Below are 15,202 nucleotides of genomic sequence, written 5' to 3'. Positions count from 1 at the left end.
AGAGAGCTCATTCTCATTTAAAGGCACAGTCACAGAAAACAGCCTGTTCTGAGCAGGGCTGAAAAAGAGGGGTTTACAGGCAGACCAAAATCTGATTTCAAAGTGTTTTTTTGAGCAATAAACTTTAAAGACATGTTTTGGGGACCTCTTAGTACAATATATTTTGATGAAAAAGAGCATAATATTTCACCTTTAAATTTTTGCCTAGGAACCAGGAGCTTACTAACACACAAACAAAATGTCCCTGATAAACATGATAAAGAAATACAACAGCTGCTTGTTACTCCATTTAAACTGTTTTATTTTCCCCAAAGTATCATCACCATGAAACCTCACATAACCAGATTTGTTATTTCATACATGTCTACCATTTCACACCTGAAACATTACTTAAAATATGTTGTAGGGATAGCAGTTAGTTAGATAGATAGATAGATAGATAGATAGATAGATAGATAGATAGATAGATAGATAGATAGATAGATAGATAGATAGATAGATAGAGTTGATCATACTGAGTAAAAGTATGACTACATCTGTTAAACAAGAATGAAATAATGAATAAAAACGGTTAGTTTGAATATGTTAGAGCTCCCTAATGTTAAAACCCTACATTTCAAATAAAGTAAACGTGTCTCAACTCATCCATCAATAATCTACCATTGTTAGAATATCTGTTATAAAGTGTTATTAAAGAAATGTCCAACTCATTAAGCACAATAGAAATGTGGATGTTACAAAGATGTTAAATGCTTTTACAAACTGGTGAAGTGTTAAGGCATTATTTTACAGACTCCTCAGTCATCCTGCCGTTAAAAACAGTGACTTCTGAGAGCATGAAAACCTATTTTCCTCTTGGCTTTGTTGCTGTAATTTCATTCAAATAAGAACTCCTCGCTCATTCGTTTTTGACGCCCTCTTCTCTATCATTATAGATTACATTCTCGTCTTTTTCTGTACAGAAACCACATCATTCCTCCTCAGCCTCCTGAAACTTTTCATAATTCTGTTTGTTGATTTCTGTCCCGGCATCATATTGCAGTTCCTCCACCTCCTCCTCATCAGCTATAATAACCGTGTCCCCAGAGCTGTGGCTGCTTGTGCTGCTGCACGACAGTGTGTCTTCTTCTACGTGTCCACATGTCTCTGGACTCTGCTTTATTTGTCCCTCCCCAACTTCATCAACGCTTCCTTTTGCATAAACCTGTTGCCCTACTTCATCAAAGACTGTGTTAACAGCTTTCATGATCTCTGCCCTGTCCTCCCCTAGGCTCTCTGGATCCCACGGCTCACTCACTTCCTCCTCTTCATTCTCAGAGTCAGGGGCTGTGTGTTTCCTAATGCGATTTACCGCATCCCGCAGTGACCTGGGATACTGGGGTTGTTCTGTCAGAGTAAAGTCAGGGGAACAACTTTCACTTCCCTCATGTGGCAAAGGAGGTGAAGAGCTGGTAGGCAGGACAAGGGGTAAATCAGGGGAAGATTGGAGCGGAGGATATTCCTCATAAGAGTCCAGAGGAAGAGGATGGAAGGAAGTTTCACGGATGTCCTCAGCAGGAGAAACATCCACATTAGAACTCAGAACAAAGGGACAGACTGAGTCAGTTTCCAAAAGAGGAACTAACTCTTTGTCAGGTTTGTTTGAAGCATCTGGCAGAGAAGGAAGCTCAGGAGGTGAAAGCACATCCAAATGTGATGGAGACACATCCCAGTGGGGTGAGGAAGGAGAGGAGTTAGGGCCTTCACTCATTGGTTCAATGTCCTGTACAATGTTTGTCTCCAACTGAACTTGAGAATCTGTTTTGTAATCTGTTGATACACCTGTGAGATCTTCAGTGACTTCCTTCATGTGTTGCTCTTCAGACATGTATGAATCTTTATCCTGAACTTTGTCTGCCTGGAAACATTCAGTTTGCTGTTGCAAAGCATTGACCTGCATGTCATATTCCTTTAATATATCTTCAGTACTGTGATCTGTAAGATCTTCACTGACTTCTTTTGGTAGCTCCTCTTCAGTCAAATATCTCTCTGTTGTACAAGCGACATCCTCTGATTGGACACCATCATCCATGATATCTTCAAAAGGATCTTTAACGGCTGGTTTTGTTCTTTGGTCATCAGTGGCATCGAACTCTTTCACAGAAGAAGCATCGTCTGGTTGCCCACTTTCAAATTGCTCTTTTGACTCCCATTCCTCTGTTGTGTCTTTGCCGTGGTTGTCACACATTTCATCATGTATTAGCTGTAATGTTGCAACAATTTCATCCTGGTTCTCGACAACACTGGACAATGCCCCTGCAGTTTGATCAACTGAATGAACAGAATGAGAGCTGGGGGATTGGTCTGTATGTGGGTCTGAGCTCTGGGAAGAAGGGGTTGGCAGAGAAGGAGGTGGCAGTTCTTGAAATGGGGTGTCAGTGAGAGATGAGACTTCAGGGGAAAGAGTTTGGTTTTCTTGGTCAGTCAACACAGACTTTTGAGGAAGAGCGTCATTTTCAACAGGCTGGTTTTCATCATGGTTCTGCTCAGTCATATCCTCAGTCCTTTCACTTTCAAATGAACATTTGATGTCTGTTACGAGTGGGGAGACAACATCATTCTCTTCAGATGTGTCACAAACCTGCTCCTGTGACTTTGCAAAGTCTTCATCACTTTTATGATCTTTCTGATCTTTGGCATCATCATTCTCCTGCAAACAAACCACATCCTCAGTTTGGCTGATCTCTGTCTGATTCTGTGATTCTTCCTTTTCTTGTGTGTCGTCATTTATTTGTTGATCTGCTTCACAAGTGTCGTCATTTATTTGTTGATCTGCTTCACAACTGTTGTTATCCTCAGTTGCAGAAGGGTCAGCTACCTGGATCTCCAAAAACGAGTTCAAGCATGTGGCTTCCGGTTCTTGGTCCTCAGTTTGGCTGATCTCTGTCTGATTCTGTGATTCTTCCTTTTCTTGTGTGTCGTCATTTATTTGTTGATCTGCTTCACAAATGTTGTTATCCTCAGTTAGAGAAGGGTCAGCTACCTGGATCTCCAAAAATGAGTTCAAGCATGTGGCTTCCAGTTCTTGGTCAAGGATGTAGTCTTGTAAAGGGATTCCAAGGATCCGTTCAGCGCGCTCTGCCAAGGTCTCTCTTTCAGAGACCGGAGATGAACTATAGGGGAAGGAGATTTCAGTTTCTACTGCAGGTTCCAATTTCTCCTGATGATCTGTGTCCAGTTGAATCTGAAGATCTTCACTAAGTTGCCAGGGGTTAGTTTGTGTGTGTGGGTCAGCTGTTAATTCTTGACTGTTCGATTGGACCACTTCAGGAGAAACTGATGAGGGGATATCAGGTGGACTGTCCTCAATGTTGGGCGAAGTGTGTAAATAATGAACATGCTCTTTCTTTGGTGATGGAATCAGCTCCATTTTGACAAGAACACAGGTCGTGTCTATAACCAGTAGACCATTACTGTCTTCAGACTCTGTGGCTTTTGTGATGTCCAGTCTCCTTACTTCAATGTCAATTGGTTGAATGATAACAGAGTCTTCTTGATTTTGTGAAACATCACATTTTGCGTCCTTCCTTACTTCCTTCGGGCATGAGGATGGACTCTCACTTTCAGCTCTACTTGTAAAACTGGGCTCCCTCCACAAAGGGTACTTGACTGACGCAGGTTGCACTGACTGAGAAACCTGTCTCCCAAATGAAGACTCTGTGTAGTTTGTGGCATCAATACTTGTCTCTGATTTCTTTGATAGATTATCTTCTAGCATTTTATTTTCAACACAATTTGGTGTTTCCTCCTGTTTGGCTTGGAGACTCCTTGAATCAGACGTATTGGACTGCTCTGTGAGCGGTGGCACCCTGAAGTCTACCTCATCAGAAAGTTTATCATCACTGTCCTTGAGATCTTTGGTAACCCCTTCTGAGTCTGTGTTTTGAATGTTTCTTGAGGTACACAGGGGAAGAGACGTCGTCTCTGAGGTGCCTGCTATTCGTGACACCAAGCAGAATATGGTCATCCCACCTGTCTTCTTATTTAATCTGAATTTTCTTCCTTCAATGACTTTCAACAATGAGTCCTCATTTATCCTTTTATCCTGAACTGCTTGCAACACTTGTGGCTGTTGTGGAGACAACATACCCTCAGGCTGGATGTTTGTGATCATTTCAGGACTGCTTGCCCATAAAGAAACTGTTTGCTGTCGCCTGTGTTTTAGTCCTTCAAGTTCAGGGTAGGTTTTTAGATTCCCATCTGGTTGTTGAAAGTCCTCTTTTGCAACTTTTCTTCGACCAAGCAGATCTACAGAGACATCCTGCTGTGACCAGTATGATTGCCTGTTACCGTCCTTCTCCAAACTAGTGTCACATTGGTACAATCCGGGTGAGCTTTTATGTGGGCCATTGTAAGGAGGAGGAGCAATATAGCCAGGAGGTTGGCTGAACATCCTCCTTTGGTAGCTAATCTTTTCTTTCATGTCCAGCATGTGGCTTGTTTCCCTGGGAGGAGTTTGTGATGGGTAATTGACTAGACCTTGCTGTCCCCCTCCTCTATCCCACAGTCCTGATTCTTTGATGTGTGCAGATTGCATGACTTGTTGCAGTGCGGCTACTCGAGGATCTGCACTCCTGCTACTGTCTCTGCTTTCCAAGAACCCCTTAGAAGCACCCCTCAACTCTGCCTCTATACGTTTCCTCCTTGGAAGTGAATGGCTGTATCGGGCCGCCCAAGCCTCCAGCTCTCTGTAGCTGTTGTCGCTCCTCTTCGTTGAAACTTCCCGGTTGTAGCGGACTGGACTACAAAGCTCCCACCTCCTCTGCCATCCCTCCCTTGGACATCCTCTGTCATATTCCCTTGCTGCTTGTTGAGCTGCTGCCCACTCTCTGCTTCTCGCTTCATGCAGTTGGTATTCCCCCAGATCTTGGTGCTGCTGAGGATGATGGTCAAGAACGAAGGGGAATTGTGAAGACGTAAGACTAGTCAAATCTTGGTCTGTCCAGTTAGTGTAGTCATGCGGACCCCCTCCTGTTCTTGGTCCCTGGGCAGTCCAGTGACTGGACTCCCTGCCTTGATCTTGCTGCACACTGTAGTACAAAGGATGGTATGTTGCCTGATGTCTGTCATTGTAGCTGTGGGTAAAATGGTTGGAAAATAGCTGAGCAAATATAAATTAATTTACAAAGCAATCTCAAACAACATATTTAGTTATCCAATATGCTATGTTTTAGGAAAATCTTGCAATAACAATTGGCACCATGTGAACACTCGGGTGTTGAAGCTAGTCAAGTGTTACTTCAGTCTAAATAAATCCAGCTAATATAACCATGAACTCTTCATTGAGGAACTAATTCTGTAACCCAATAGTTTGGTATCAACACTGCAACATAGATCAACTTTTAGTATTTCGAACGAGCTCAGTGAAATGGCAACAAACTTATTGCAAATGTAGTTATCACACTAAACTCACTTATTTGCCCAGTTTCTCCCAGGAACAGTACCAAATCTGGAGTAAAGAGGCGATTGCCCCTGATTCTCACGCCAAAAGTCCATATTTGGGTCCAATACACAGATCTGAAATGTGAAATTGAGTCTTAAATATTATTGAACTGTTTCACTACCATGTGAGGTTATGCCTACACCTGCAGTTTAATATTAATACATGTAAACAGAGGGATAGATGAACACACACAACACTGACCTTTACTTGCAGTTTTCAGATTATTGTCCTTGCTGCTCATGTAAAGATGTGCGATCTAATGAAACCCAAACAGGGCAACTTGTTTTAAAGGATGCTTGGTTTTTCATTCCCCCTCCCACTTTACACACACACACAGACACACACAGCGCCGTCACTGTAAGCCCACACCCTCCTCGGACACAGTCAGTGCCCAGTTTAAATGCCACCACAATATTCTTTAGATATTCAGTTTTTAGAAATCTTATCTTTTGGTGCATCAAACAATATTGAGTGAGGGACCATGGTAGATATGTCAACAGCTGTTCAACTGGAAACACATTCAAATATATAAACACAACCCTAATGTGCTTGCTACTAGAAAGGTTTTACAGCTGTAGCTGAGATGGTCTTTTTGACATTGCTGTACTTGGAATAATGTTAATTTTGTAAAATGATACAACCAAAAAAATATTTTAGACATGAATTACAAGTAAGACAGTGCTCACTCAGATTTCTACTCTACTTTTAATTAATGTTATAATTTAAGTTTTTTGAATTGGTTGTTTTCCCACTGGCTCAGGTAGCACTCTACGTGTCTTCTAACACTACATATAATTTTCATAACTATGCCCAATTGATCAAGTAGGCCTACAACAACAAAACCACCACTTTGCATGGCAGTCGCGTGGGAGGTGTTCGGCCTGATGTGGGGCAGACTGCACATGCAGATACGATCTGTTGTTTTGTCGGCTGAATTGTAGCAGAGGGAGAGACAGGCAGCGGATGCGTTTGTGTCCCTTTCTTTGAAACTCTGCAGCGTAACAAACAGGCTTTCCTCCTCTGAACAGAAAGTCTGTACATCAGCAGAGAGCAGGAGAGAGGGGATGAAGTGCGCACAGACAGTGGGCTGCGGGGAGGGCAATCTGTCGATGTTGACAGAATAGCTGGGGATGGGTTGGACTTTGTTGGGGGTTTGGTTGTCTCAATTTAAAAAACAACACTAAAATTATGCTAGATATAAAAAAACAACAATGCAACAAAAACAGGGAGTAGAGGAACTTCAATAATCCAAAACCTAAGATGAATTTTGTTATTGTTGAAGCAAAGTGGGTGCTATAAAGATCATTTTCTAATTTATGTCCATCCATACTGTTGTACTGAAAACTGCAGAGTTTCTTCCTCAGTCTATGGTTAAGATTTAACAAAGACAAACTATTACTAACTAAACTTTTCAGCCCGTGACCCCCCAAATAAAGGTGCCAAAGACTCACGACCCCCACTGTCCCTCAAAGTGATTTAATGTGGCTTCTTTTAGCTGGTCTGCAGAAAATTAGTCTACAAATATGACTGTGTGTCTGTGTTTCCTGTGCTGTTATGAATTAACCTACAGCTACTCATGCTTTGATAATTAACTGTTCACTAACCCTAAACTTAGGAGTCAGCAGGCAAAAAGAAAGGCAGAAAACTCATTACATTTTCTACTTTCAAGGTTTTATTCAAGTTCAGCTACTATTTTTGTTGATATTTTTTACTATAATGGGTAAAATGTACTATTTTTAGAGAACTTAAAAAATAAAACATTCTGGAAGACATCTCACGATCCTCCATTTGTGTCTTGCAACCCCTCAGGGTGTCCCGACCCACACTTTGGGAACCCCTGACCTAGTGGGTATGGGCAACCTGATATGAAATCCCTCAAAACATTTTCCATAAAATTACATATTCATTACGAAATGAGAAACAATATATGTTTAGACATTTTTTGGGGGGCTAAAGGTTTTATTTATTAATCTTACCTCAAACTCACTTATGGGACTCTGTGCTCATTTGGCCAGGCAGAAAATCATACAATCCCTACAATTTAATCACACTGTCGTTGAAATGTGACAACACTGAGCAGAGTGAGAGTCACCTTTTTCAGCACAGTCCCACCCACCTAAAACCAGTCAGAAGACCAAAAGAGACAAGTTAAAACAAACTTAACAGGGCTGATGTGGCTCAGGGGTCGAGTCAGTCTTCTCTCAGTCTCTCAGGTTGGAGGTCCGATCACAGCTCCCATGTTCCACATGTTCAAGTGTTGTTGGGCAAGACACAGAACCCCAAATTTCATCGAGTGGTACAGCCAGCAGTGCATGAATGTGTTGGGTGGATGTAACATGTAGTGTGCAAGCACTTGCAGGACCCATGCAGCCCCAGACCATGACACTCCCACCACCATGCTTGACTGTAGGCAAGACACACTTGTCTTTGTACTCCTCACCTGGGCGCCGCCACACACGCTTGACATCATCTGAACCAAATAAGTTTATCTTGGTCTCATCAGACCACAAGACATGGTTCCAGTAATCCATGTCCTTAGTCTGCTTTAGCAAACTGTTTGCGGGCTTTTTTGTGCATCAGCTTTAGAAGAAATGTGAGGGGTGTACTCACTTTTGTAAGATACTGTATATATTTTTGTCACATAAACACATGTATTCCATATACATACCTTTTTGTTGTATTGGAAAATATAAATGAGATATAAATAGGATATTACAGATTACTTAATTAAAACATAACTTGCAAGGTAAACAAATAAATACGAAACACAAAAATAAACCCCAAGAAACTATTAATCAACATCCCTCTTTTAAGTGCATCTCAAACAATGCAAACTCTTCATACTCTTACAAATGCACCAAATAAATCAGTCATAACTGGTCTCAGCACATAAACCAATCATGTCTCAGGATTGTGGTCGGTTGTTCCCTCTGTTGGGAGTCTTACTTTAGAGATGCTCTGTATATATTAATGTTTTGTATTTCATCATGGTGCACAAGCTCCACATTAAACTTGCCAGGCAAATAGTCTTCATAGAATCTTTGAGTCCCATGCTCTTTCCTCATTTTAGATGACAAATATACCAGGCTCCCACTCTGGCACAGATGAGCCAGTGTTTCTACAAGCAGAGGGTAAGTCTCCGAGAGGTAAACGATGTCTGCACCAAGGACCAGATCCCAGTCAGAGGGGAAGTTCATTTGGTCCTCACCCCAGGATAGAGGGAGGACTGTTGGATAGGTGTTAGGCCAACCACTGGGTGGCATGTTTGCAGAGATGTTCGACTGAAGTTGAGGGAGAACCAAAGGAAGGTCTGTGAGCGTCACCACTGCACCTGAAAAGATAAATCAATCAATCAATCAATCAATCAATCAATCAATCAATCAATCAATCAATCAATCAATCAATCAATCAATCAATCAATCAATCAATCAATCAATCAATCAATCAACCTTTATTTGTATAGCGCCAAATCACAACAAACGTTATCTTAAGACGCTTTTACAAACATAGGAGGTCTAGACCACTCTATGTCAAATTATGAACAGAGACCCAACTTCAAGACAGGGTAAGACTCAGTCTGACCCCACCTTAATCCATCATGAGCATTGCACATCGCAGTATTTAGCTAGTTACAGTGGTGAGGAAAAACTTCCTTTTAACAGGCAGAAACCTTGAGTAGAACCAGACTCATGTTAGACAGCCATCATGCCTCGACCGAGTTGGGTCTGAAAAGACAGATAGAGGGGGAGTAAGAGAGAGAGGTGATAGTGATGAGACTAGTAGTAGAAGCTGTTGCTGCTGGAGTCCAGATCGTCCGTATCAGCTGGAGGAATCTACGAGACAATGGAGCTCAGGGACTCCAGAAAGGTCTATGGTTAGTAACTTTCAATGGGACAGGCAGAGTTAAAGTAAGTGATGGGGGGAAGGGGGTGAGCTAGGATCCCAGTGTGTCAGTGCGCCAGTTCCCCCGGCAGTCTAGGCCTATAGCAGCATAACAAAAGCTGGTCCAAGCCTGAGCCAGCTCTAACTATAAGCTTTATCAAAAAGGAAAGTTTTAAGCCTACTCTTAATAGTGGAGAGGGTATCTGCCTCCCTGACTTGTAGATGATTCCAAAAGAGAGGGGCCTGATAACTGAAGGTTCTACCTCCCATACTACTTTTAGAGATTTTAGGTATAACTAGCAGGTCTGCATGTTGGGAGCGTAGAGTTCTAGAGGGGTAATAGGGCACTATGAGCTCTTTAAGATATGAGGGTGCCTGATTTTTAAGTGCTTTGTAGGTTAAAAGAAGGATTTTAAATTCTATTCTAGATTTTATTGGGAGCCAATGTAGAGAAGCTAACACTGGAGAGATGTGCCCTCCCTTCCTAGTTCTAGTCAATACTCGAGCTGCGGCGTTTTGAACTAGCTGAAGAGTCTTTAGAGACTGATTCAAATCGGTTGATGATGAAAGTCTTCAACCATATTGTTTTACACATCAAATGTCTTATTTACAGATATATGCTACACCCATAAAACACAAAATTACTTTACATTTTCAAAAATTGCTTAATGAGAGACTGTTAGAGGTTTACAACAGTGACACTGTAGGAGCATCACCTGCTTCAACAGCTGCATTAAAGTGCCTCTAAATGTTCAGCAGCACATGTAGTTGGTATGAATGCTAGAGATGTGACGTTCCCAAACGAGTCAGTCTTTTGAACGGCTCTTTTCAGTGAACGATGAGAACCGATTCGCAGTTGCGAGCCGTTCATATGGGAGCCATTTTTATATGCAGATTGCCCACGCTGCCTTCACGTGTCACCAGCGTGCCCCATGAGTCTTTTGTGTTCACACTTATTGTCTACACTTTGTAATTGTTTACATTGTTTTGATGTGGATTCGAGTGGATCAGAATAATTCAAACTTACACATCCCACCAATATATATACTCTATTGGTGGGAATTATTCTGAAATATTGATTATAATTTAATTTGGCTTTGTAAACATTCCATAAGATGGTGCCATATCCCCATGCTTCAACAGTGAGATCACTATTTTGAATTTTCCCTCACCTAAAAAAAAAACTTTGTGGCACTATAAAAACTACGCAGGCTACAGATAACTTCCATGCAAAACAACTTTACTGTAACATTTTCAACACAAGAACATTTTTTTATTTTTTATTTTTTTTTTAAGTTATGTTTTTTTGCATTTTTGCCTTTAATGACAGGACAGTTGAAGATAGACTGGAAATGTGGGGAGTAGAGAGTGGGTGACGACATGCAGGAAATAGTTGATCAGCCGGGAGTCGAACCAGCGACCTCTGCGACGAGGACTGTAGCCTCTAAACGTGAGGCGCTTAGACCACTAGGCCACCAGCACCCCACAAGAACATTTTAACAATACAGAAAAAAAAATAATAAGAATAAATAATAATAAATTTATATTTATATAAAAAACAACTAGCTCAAGAAGCTGAGCTCCTGTTTGTGAAGCAGTTCAGGTGTAGAAACCAAGTTCCCGATCAAAAATATGAATCAAATGCAGAAGTGCTAAAAACTGCAGTTCATTGAGGATCCTCTTGAGGCTGGCTCCAGAAGTACCGGAAACCACATACACACCAATTCAAAAAAGACGATCTTTACAGCAGAAATAAACATGTTTACAGCCTGGTACAAAATACGAGTGTAGTCTGGATAGCTCATTTCTCGATCGGCACACACTGTACGAGGGGTGAATTTATTTATAATGCGGCAATTTTGAAGATATTTAGATTACTAGTCTTCCAATGAGAGGCACAGCTGACTTGATTGACAGGCGGGAACACTGCAGCTGTTAGCTAGGAGGCTCAAAGCCCGCCTCTTTACATCACAATCACTCGACAGCAGCAATATGGCTGCCGCCGCCTGGCCTCAAAACAGCGCTTCAGAAACAGATGGGTGACGTCACGGCTACTACGTCCATTTATTTTACAGTCTATGGTAGAGAAACCAGGTGGGGTAGTACAATTTTGCATTCACATTTTTATAATGTCCTAATTTTTGTTCTAGTTGTTTTCATATTTTTTAAATAAATATATATTTATTCTTATTTATTATTTTTATATTTTAGTTGTTGTCACTGTCAAATGTCTGAAGTGTACCACTGTGCTTTTGAATTACTTTAGGTCATTGTTGGACATGTGCAGTATTGTAACTTCTCTTCTTTCTTCTTTTTCTTCTTATGTTGTTGCTCCTATTTTGTTTTGTTTTTGTAGTGTCTTGTAAGGGCAGGAGCTGGGCACCTTTATGGTGCACGACAGGATGAATAATAAATAAACTAAACTAAACTAAACTGAACTATATTTCTGTATTGTTAAAACGTTCTTGTGTGGAACACACAAAGTTGTTTTGCATGGAAGTCATCTGTAGCCTGTGTAGTTTTTATAGTGCCACAAAGTTTTTTTTAGGTGAGGGAAAATTCAAAATAGTGATCTCACTGTTGAAGCACTGGGATATGGCACCATCTTATGGAATGTTTACAAAGCCAAATTAAATTATAATCAGTATTTCAGAATAATTCCCACTAATAGAGTATATATATTGGTGGGATGTGTAAGTTTGATCCACATCTTATCTTATAACTGCTACCTGTGATTGTTTCCTTAATAAAAACGAGTTACCCCTGGTTGACTTCTAAAAAATAAATAAATATATCAATGAGCCAAAGAGCCAGTCTTTTGAACGGCTCTTTGAAAGAAACGGCTCCTCAAGATCCGGTTCCCTTCAAAGAGCCATAAACCCCATGTGTAATGAATACTCCTCAGTGTAGATACAAATAAAGGGCGTAATAATAACATACCCATGCGTGCTGCCAAAATACCGACCACACCGGTCCCTGCTCCCAGCTCAATTATGCGCTTTCCTCTTAACTCCAACGACTGCTCTTCAAAGTAACAACACAACTGTAACGCCTGTCAACACAATCAAACATGTTTATTAGTTAAATGTCACACTGACACAGTGGGGATAGATATGTTCATAGCATAAACCTAAATTAGGCTGGGTCCTTACAGATTCCCACACCGGGGCAGCCACGCCGAGGTTTCCCCCAAACACCTGTCTTATCTTCAGGTCCTGCCCGCATAAACTGTAAACAGTGTCCTGACAAAAGGTTTCGGCAAAAAGGCAATCCTCTACAGGGAAAGGGTCGTTTTCTTCCCCATCAAAAATCATGTCTTATGAATTAAATCAAGCACGCTTTATCGATATGAAGAGCCAGCACCGTTCACAGACACGCGCAGAGGCAGAGGCACACACTGTACGACTGAACATTAGTATCCGGGTCAATGTTAGCTGTTAGCTGGGCAATGGTAGCCCGACCCAAATGACTGAAGAGTACTACCTTATAAGTACTACTCATACAGTCTATGGCAGGGGTTCCCAAAGTGTGGGTCTGGATCCCCTGGGGGGTCGCGAGACACAAATGGGGGGTCGTGAGATGTCCTCCAGAATGTTTTTTTTTTTTTTTTAAAGGCACTATGAGGAGTTTTTCACCAGCTGAGAAACAGACTGAAACCAACACTGATGCCTCTTTATGACCTTCAAAAGCAAACAAAACCATAAACAACAACACTTATGCCTTCTCTGTTGTCATTTTTAATACCTTAAACCACTCAGAGGGGGTAGGTGTCAGACCACATGATTGACATTTGGCTTTAGAAACTCCCTTTTTTAGCTGTTTTCATGGCAAATAATCACATTGAGTGATAAATCTGTCTGTTAAAAGACAGCAGGGTGAGGTTTTTGTTGAAAACACTACTTTTGCATGTACAGAACAAGAAATAAGAGGTATCACTTTGTCCACAATGGGGTGCCAAAATTGATATAAATCAAAAGTTCCTCACAGCAGCTTTAATTATTATTTTTTAATTATTATTTTTTTGTTTATTTTCCTTGTTTTCTCATGTTTATCTTCCTTTTTGTTTGTACTGTTAATTATTATTATTATTTTATTATTATTATTGTATTTTTTATTTTTTCTTCTCTTTGTTGGTTTTGTTTAATTATATATAATTTGTTAACATGTGGTGGACAAATAAATACTGAAAAAAATGCAAAACAAAAAAAGTTGAATGACAAAAGTTATCTAAAAATACTACATTTTGTCCATTTATAGTGAAAAATATGGACTAAAATAGGAGCTAAACTTGAAATAAAACCTTGAAAATAGAAAATGTAATGAGTTTTCTGCCTTTTCTTTTTGCCACATGACTCTTAAGTTTAGGGTTAGTGAACAGTTAATTATCAAAAGCATCAGCAGCAGTAGATTCATTCATAAAGGCACAACACAGTGACATGCTCATATACTGTAGGTAGGTAGGCTAATTTTCTGCTAAATGAAGCCACATTAAATCACTTTGAGGGCCAGTGGGGGGTCTCAAGATCTTTGGCACCTATATTTTGGGGGTCACAGGCTGAAAAGTTAGGGAACCCCTGGTCTATGGTACTACTCTGTCCCAACGCTTTGACTAGATAGTTGCGACCCACCACCTAAAGCACGTTTTCTAAGTAGTTAACCAATTGTTTCTTAAGCTGAACAGTCAGCTAACAAGAGTTGACAAGTAAGGACTTCGGCTTTTGATTTGAGTGCAATTTTAGATCGCGAACGAGAGAAATACTGCATACACATTCTATGTAAAAGGTATAATGTCTAGTAATAACTCATATTGTTCGTTTAGGTGTTGTGGAATAGAGCTGTAAATTCAAGGCTAAACTTTTACATTTTTATTTTGAGTCAGGTTACAGGTTGCTGGACTGTATGGGGGCACTGTTTATAGTGAATTTTTAAAAGTCACTTTTTTATCACATTTAGAGGCATATTTGTGATCTTCACATTTAATTTTGTTGTGAAAAATATTTTAAGTTTAAATTTTGTTAAATCCAAATGCTAAATCTAAATCTAAATGTTCAACGATAAATCTAAATGTTCAATGATAAATCTAAATGTTAAATTTAAATCTAAATATTAAATCTAAATGTTAGATATAAATCTAAATGTTAAATCTAAATGTTAAATGTTGCTCTGCGATCCTAAATATTTAGCCGATATGCAAATTCACACTGCCGCATATCAGTTAAATATTTAGGATCACTGCGCAACATTTAACATTCAGATTTAACATTTAGATTTATCGTTGAACATTTAGATTTATATTTAGCATTTGGATTTAACAAAATTTTAACTTAATAAATATTTCACAACAAAATTAAATGTGAAGAAGATCACAAATATTCCTCTAATGTGATAAAAGAAAGTGACTTTAAAAAATTCACTTCATTTTTATGACGTTTTAAAGCTAAATGTGGAGAAATGTTATTTTCAGTGTGCACAACTTTACAAACGGCGCCGCATGTGGCTGACCATGTACTGTCAAATGGGCCACATGATAACAGACTGGTGCATTCTTGAACTCATGTTCTTGAAATAATCAGATAAAGCTGGTTTAAATCAGTTCCCTGAAAACGAATAATTCCTGGCCTTTTCACACATAATCCCTTTCTATATTTGTAAATCTCAGATTTTGTCACTGGGGCATTGCTGTTACTTTGCAGCTTTATGTGCTAATGGAGTTTTAAATGGTGAAAACAGGCATAAAAGTAGTTCTGTTTTTACGTCACTATAATTAAGTAAATCTTTATTTCCCCGTCTTGATAGTTATAACAGAAAAATACATTTCCACATTATCTTATGTACGCT

General features: G+C 39.9%; 1 protein-coding gene across 1 annotated transcript; it reads right to left on the bottom strand.

The window, feature by feature from the left end:
• Positions 1–8,256: 8,256 nt before the first annotated feature.
• Positions 8,257–12,840, bottom strand: LOC117817320 (EEF1A lysine methyltransferase 3-like). The gene is made up of 3 exons (XM_034689966.1): positions 12,517–12,840; positions 12,305–12,416; positions 8,257–8,813 (listed from the first exon to the last, which is right to left on the bottom strand). The coding sequence occupies exons 1-3, from the start codon at positions 12,676–12,678 to the stop codon at positions 8,425–8,427; spliced, it is 663 nt and encodes a 220-aa protein (XP_034545857.1). The 5' UTR covers positions 12,679–12,840; the 3' UTR covers positions 8,257–8,424.
• Positions 12,841–15,202: the final 2,362 nt, after the last annotated feature.

The sequence above is a fragment of the Notolabrus celidotus genome, chromosome 1 (assembly GCF_009762535.1).
Source record: "Notolabrus celidotus isolate fNotCel1 chromosome 1, fNotCel1.pri, whole genome shotgun sequence".
Taxonomy (NCBI): domain Eukaryota; kingdom Metazoa; phylum Chordata; class Actinopteri; order Labriformes; family Labridae; genus Notolabrus; species Notolabrus celidotus.
Note: the sequence above shows the minus strand (reverse complement) of the source record. Positions and strands in the feature narration are given on the sequence as shown.